This window comes from Aythya ferina (genome assembly GCF_964211825.1).
Source record: "Aythya ferina genome assembly, chromosome: 20".
NCBI lineage: Eukaryota > Metazoa > Chordata > Aves > Anseriformes > Anatidae > Aythya > Aythya ferina.
The window spans coordinates 3,664,750-3,670,924 of NC_140318.1; the positions used below are offsets into that span (position 1 = coordinate 3,664,750).

The following is a 6,175-nucleotide window of genomic DNA, read 5'->3' on the forward strand; positions in this document are numbered from 1 at the left end:
AGGCAAGGGATGGTTGTTGTGGTGGTGTTAGAGCTGGGCAGTCACCATCTGTTGGTGCTGTTCACACTTGGGGGTGTTACAACTTTGCTACAGGTGCTGAATACACCCACTCAACACAGCAGCAGAATTGAAGGTTTGATGGGAACTCACTTTATGACTCTGTTCTGAAGAGAGTGAGAGCCTTGCTCAAGTAGTGAAGATGCAGCAGTCAGAGTTCAGTTGCCATTCAGGCTGGTGAGCTCTCGTGTCCTGCAGTACTGAAATAGCTGCACTGGGTGGGTGCTGTTTGTACACAGGTGGTGAGTTCCCCGTTCAGAAGCAGGCTCCCCAGACAGATAACTGTCTTCTCATACGGCAGCACAGTTTTGGAATGCGTTGACCTTTGGATAAGAATATGAAGTGCTCTGAGTCTCTGACCCATATGCTGTGTGACCACTTTTGTGAAAGCATTCTCTGTCCTTAAGGGCAGATCTCCGCACCTTCAGCTTTTCCTTCTAGAGAAGGGAATGGACTGGACTCCCTGCATTAGCTGTCACTGTTCTGATGTATTTCTCTGTCCTTTCCAGTGCCTGAACGCAGTACGGACAGTACAGAGTTTGGCCTGTCTAGAAGAGGCTGATCACACTGTTGGCTTCATTCTCCAGCTCTCAAATTTCACAAAGGAGTGGCATTTCCACCTGCCGCAGCTTATGAGGGACATGCAGGTAGGAGTCAGGATACTGCTGTAGATAATAATTGTGTTGGAGTGCAGGAAGTTGGATGCGGTAAGAGAAAGTGGCACTTCACTGCCTTTTTATTATGCTCTTCTAGTAGGAATTATCACTGAGGTCATTTAAATGTCTGTTCTGTAACGTGATTCTGCCTTGTCCTGAATCGAGTAAGGAAAGGTAAATGTGTTGGGGACAGAGAGATGGTAGCTTGGAAAAGCGACCTGGGGAATTCCACGTCTGACTCCCATTTCCCAGTGCCAGGCGACTCAGAGAAAATACTGGGAAATCTAGAGAGTGCATGATTTTTTACGGTCACACTGTTCTGTTTAACTGGCTTTCCTGGCTTCCACCAATGGCAATAAAAGGATAGGATTTGGTCTTTTACAAAGTTTCTCCCTCTTACTTATTTCAGGTGAATCTGTGTTACCTGTGTCAGGCCTGTACCTCCCTCCTGCACAGCCGCAAGATGCTCCAGCATTACCTACAGGTGAGATGGGGATCCTAAACCAAGTTAGGAGTGTTGTGCACCTATGCTCCCTACTAAATAGCAAATATTACTCAATATCCAGGCTCTCTTCCCAGCAGTGATTACTAACAATCGTTAATAGCTAGGATTTTCATCTTTACATAGCAAAAAAAAAACCCTTCAAATGAAGACTTTGCAAACTCTGTATTGTGTAAATCCAGTCCTTAAGAAACAGCAGCCAGCGCCTGAGTGGTGCTGTTATCATTTGAGCTGCCTACACTGCAGCAGGAAAGCTGCATTGCTGTAGTGTTCGGTAGGGCCATTAATTAAGACACTACTGATGTGGTGTCCTTGATGTGGTTTAATTTGGTTAAGAGATAGAGCTCTTTTCTTGGAGAATCCTTTGTTGAATATGAGGTGGAGGTAATGGGTTGCTACTGCTGTGCTGTTCAGCATGGCTAAGGCTTGGCGTGCGATGATTAGGGGTTCTTTTCCCAGAATGTGAGATCTGAACAGCCTCTGCAGCAGCTTCCCTAGAATTCAGTGCCTCCCCTGATGCACACTAAGTGCAGATTCTCATACTTCCAGCAGGTGATAGAATTTGGGTGCCTTATTTCCTCATTGCTTTTGTTTGTTGCATTTATTTCCCTGAAAGCATCAGCCTTAGTGCAAAACAATCACGCCTGTGTCCAAGACAGTTTTTTCTTTCTCTGCAGACAAAAAATGGCGACTCCCTTCCATCGAGTGTGACTCCACGAGTGCAGCGTAATCCCCAAGCCTCTTCCAAACATCCCAGCCCTGAGTCAGAGGCAGCAGAGCAGAAGGCACTGCTCATGGTGCAGTACAGCCTCTTGAAGATCCTCAGCAAATCTCTTGCTGCCCTGCGCCATTTCACCCCCGACGTCTGCCAGATACTCCTTGATCAGGTAGGGGAACAGGAGGGATGCTGCTACCTGGGTGGGGAAGCTTCCAGCATCCCAAGTGCCATTTTGGGTCTGTGAAGTGAGGCACAGCCTGTCTGGCTTGAGACAGTGACCTCACTCTACATCTGTCTGCTGTCCTGCTGCACAAAGCAGGAAAGCGGGGTGCAAGGAATTCCCCTTAGTTATCAGCCACTGGTCTGAAAAAAAAGCCCAGTAACCCAGCTGGGTTTGTGTGCTCAGCCTGTCAGTCTTTGGAGAAGGTCACCTCTTGTTCTCCTGTGTAGGTGTGACCTAGTGGCTGGTCTCCAAGTGCAGACAAGCAAGGTGTAATCCTTGAATCTGGCAGTGTTCTGCTGCTTTCTTCTGGATAGTTACTTCCTTTTCCTTATGCTGCCTGCAGGTTACGTTTACCTGCAGTCATTACTTCAGCTTGCCACCGAGTGGCAGACTACACAGCTACACAGTTTGGGAGCTGTGTGGCTCTGCTCATGCATGTGAGCAGAGCTGTACGGTCTGCGTGTGCAGAGCAATCTTTGCTCTTCTGGCTGCACACTTGAGATTTGGGAAGTGACCTCAGTGCTTAAAGTTCTTCATACAAAAAGTGTGATATAGGTACTAAATACTGCTGTTACCATGACAGTAGCATACTCGTGGCCTCAAGGGTCATTCACTCCTCTTTCCTTTTCTCCACAGTCACTGGACCTGGCTGAGTACAACGTGCTCTTTGTTTTGAGTTTCACCACACCAGCTTTTGATTCAGATGTGGCACCTTCCTTTGGGACCCTCCTTGCCACGGTCAACGTGGCCCTGAACATGCTGGGAGAGGTACTGGCATTTCTGTTTGGGAAAGCACAGCTGTTGCAGTAACCTCAGAGAACTTTTCAACTAATATTTCGAAGAGTGGGAGTATTTATTCCCTTCTATCTGCTGTCTCTAATGTTGTTTTTTTTTCCCCTCAGCTGGATAAGAAGAAGGAACCTTTCCCTCAAGCTGCAGGGCTGAATACGCAAGAGGGAACCAAAACCCTCAAGTAAGTTTTCTAACCCTTTTATTTAGTCATGGCTGAGGAGCAGAACCCAGTGTTCCTCAGATCAGAACTGAGATTTGGATGCGTTGGTGTATCTTCAGAGCTTCTCATTCTGAGGCAAAGGAGTTCAGGGAGCCCATCAGAGACTGTCCAAAAAAGCAAGGAGGGATGTTCTGGGGAGGCTGTGTGAAGCCATCCCATTTTAAGTCTGCCACTGAAGATGCAGGTGAAGAGTTGTTTAAAGCTTTTTTTTTTATCAGAAAATTTAAGGCAAGAGTTTCCTGTTGGTCACTGGGGATTTGTACTCTGTAGGTGTCGTGTTTTTTTGGCTATCACTGCTTGAGCAAAATCTGAGCTGCAGCAGCGTTCTGTCATATGGACTCTGCGGGTGAAGCCTTTCTAAGGGCGTGTGACCTCGAACCTAGAATGTTTGGCTCCTGCTGATCTGCGTTTCCTTGCACAGGTCTCTGCTCATGTTTACAATGGAAAACTGTTTCTACCTGCTCATCTCCCAGGCCGTGCGGTACTTGAGAGACCCGGCTGTGCATCCCCGCGATAAGCAGCGCATGAAACAGGAGCTCAGCTCTGAGCTGGTGAGCAGTTTGTACCGTCCCTTCTCACTCTTCACTCTGAGTTGTCTTGTGGGAAGAGGTCGTTTGTCCTTGGCTGCCCAGGACAGCCGTTCCCCTGCGTGAGCTGACAGCCTCTGGCTGCACATGGTGGTGGCTGGTCCCTGTGGTGCCTTGTTCGGGGAGGGAGAGGGCTGCGTGCTTGGAAGAACCTAACTGGTTGCGTGCTTCTGATTTCAGAGTACCCTGCTCTCCAGCCTGTCTCGTTACTTCCGCCGTGGTGGTCCCTCTTCACCTGCCAGCGGGGTCCTTCCCTCTCCCCAGGGAAAGTCTGCCTCCAAGCTGGGGCCGGAGGGGCAGGAGCCTTTGTTTCAGCTCGTGCAGGCCTTTGTCCGGCACGTGCAGAGATAGATTGGATCCTGCCGCCGCCTCCCTCTGCAGGACTTGCACCAGAACGATTCATGTCCACCACAGAAGGCATCACCGTTGGCAGAGCTTGGAACGAGGACTGGGGCGGGAGGGAGGCCTGGTCCGGGCAGCGTTGTGAACCGAGCTGTGACAGCAGCAGCCAGATCCCGTTGAACTCTTGCGGTGCAGAAGCAGAGTGAATGTAAGGAGAGCTGAGAGGGGCTCCTCACTCAGCAGCCCACGCTCCACCTGCTGGAGCGTCCTGGCCCAGGTACAAGTGCTGAAGAGTCAAAACCTTTATTTTTATAGCTTGTACCTCCCAGCTGGGGCAGCTGTGGCTGGATGGAGAGAGGGGACAGACTTCCCTCTGGGCATTAGCTCTGCTCGTAACACAAGGTGCAATCTGCCTCTCCCTCACAGTCAGAGTCCAGTTAAGGCACAACCTAGGGATCAGCCAGCAATTCAGAGACCATCTTTCTACTCCTATTTTTGTACTGAATGGTTCAAGGCAAGATGGTGTATGTGTGCTCACGCCTCCCCTCCACCCTGCAGTCTGTGTGTTGTGTGTGTTTCTGAAGAGCAAGGCCTCACTCAAGGTTTTTAAGTCAAAGTTCCATTGCTCCAGTCTTGCAATTTTTTGTAACTGTGCCCTATTTATACTGATATTAAAACCTTTATAGACAGCAGCTGGATTTGTGGTTTTGTACCGGGTGTCACAGCCTGCAGCACCGGTCTCTGCCTCTTCTGCGTGGTAGTTCTGCATCAGTCAAGCACCAGGTAACAGCAGTGAGTTGTGTCTTGTGAGTGACAATCCAGGCACCATTTGAAGAGTTTATAATCCAAGGCTGATTCCTTCGTCTTTCCCACACCCGCTCCTTCTTTACTCTCCCGTTGGGGAGCTCACAGGAGGTTTTAAACAAGCACTGCTACTCCTCAGGCCTGATGCACGCGGTGTGGGCCATGAGCACAGGTTGCTCTGCGGAGCTCCAAGGGGCTGACATCTGTTGCAGCAGCTGGGGAGGGTGCAGGTTCCAGCTGCAAGAAAGCCTTGGAGGTGTTTGCAGCGAAGTTCTGTCATGTCCTCATCTCTCCCTCAAACTCCTGAAGGTTCCAAGGCTCAGCATGGGATGGAGACCGGACAAGAAGGTCAGTGACTGCTGCTTAAAATAAAGCCTGAAATTTAGACAGACTTTTCTGAGGTAAGAAATTAAATTTGAATGTAGCTGTGAGCTACTGATCTACCAGTTCTTTCCTAAAGGGACCCTTGGTTGCTTCACCAGTCAGAACCTTTTTAATTTTGATGGTTTTAAGAGACCAGAGCGAGGAAATTGGATGATGCTGCTTTGAGGGTTGTTCTAGTTTCCTTGTAAGCTTTTAAGTGATAGTGGAATTCTGTCGCACTTGTTTGATCTAGTTTTACTTGCCCTGGAGGCTTTGGAGAGATTTGAACTAACTGGCTGGAGTAAAGCGGTCTTAGAAGGGAGAGGGGCTTGATTACCTCCCCAAAACTCAGGTGAGCTGCTTTGACAGGGAGGGGCGTGCTGTGGCAGTGCTCTGATCGTGCACAACGGGGCAGGGAACGGCATTAAGCAGAGCGTGCACCTGCCTGTAAGCAGCACAGGAGCGTAGCCTTTATCAGAGAGCCAAACCCGTTAGGAGCAGCTCTGGATTTCCTTTGCTTTCTCTGCCGCTGAAGGAAAGGAGTGCTGGTGCTGGGCAGGCTTCCTGGCTGTTCTGGGGGAAGAGACAACATTTTCCGCATCATTAAGCGCCGCTGCTGGTTGTGCTAAAGCTGTTATTTCTGTAATGTGTCAGGGAGAGGGGTAACAGGGATGCCACCGTACTGGGGGAGAGGTACACACAGTAGGAAGGGAAGGGGCAGGTGCAGATCTACAGAAGCTGTAATTGCTATTGTAAAGCTCCCTGAAATGGCAGCAGAGGTTGATTCTCTATGAACTCCATTTGAGATTGTTAGTAGTAAAAACCGGAGCTATCGCTACATTGCAGAGCATTTTAACAGCTTCTTTTCCCAGGAGTTCCTTCCATGCCTCCTTTCCAAGCTGGGTGCTAGG

At 49.4% G+C, this 6,175-nt stretch overlaps 1 protein-coding gene across 2 annotated transcripts in view; it reads left to right on the top strand.

Moving 5' to 3' along the window:
* NUP188 (nucleoporin 188) overlaps positions 1-4,789 on the top strand; it is a 28,251-nt gene extending 23,462 nt beyond the window's left edge. For both annotated transcript variants that reach the window (XM_084493931.1, XM_084493930.1), the window contains exons 38-44: positions 567-704; positions 1,123-1,197; positions 1,893-2,102; positions 2,793-2,924; positions 3,059-3,129; positions 3,590-3,719; positions 3,936-4,789. In XM_084493931.1, the coding sequence (XP_084350057.1) occupies positions 567-704; positions 1,123-1,197; positions 1,893-2,102; positions 2,793-2,924; positions 3,059-3,129; positions 3,590-3,719; positions 3,936-4,106 (927 nt within the window). In that variant the 3' untranslated portion in view covers positions 4,107-4,789. The remainder of the gene's footprint in view (positions 1-566; positions 705-1,122; positions 1,198-1,892; positions 2,103-2,792; positions 2,925-3,058; positions 3,130-3,589; positions 3,720-3,935) is intronic.
* Positions 4,790-6,175: the final 1,386 nt, after the last annotated feature.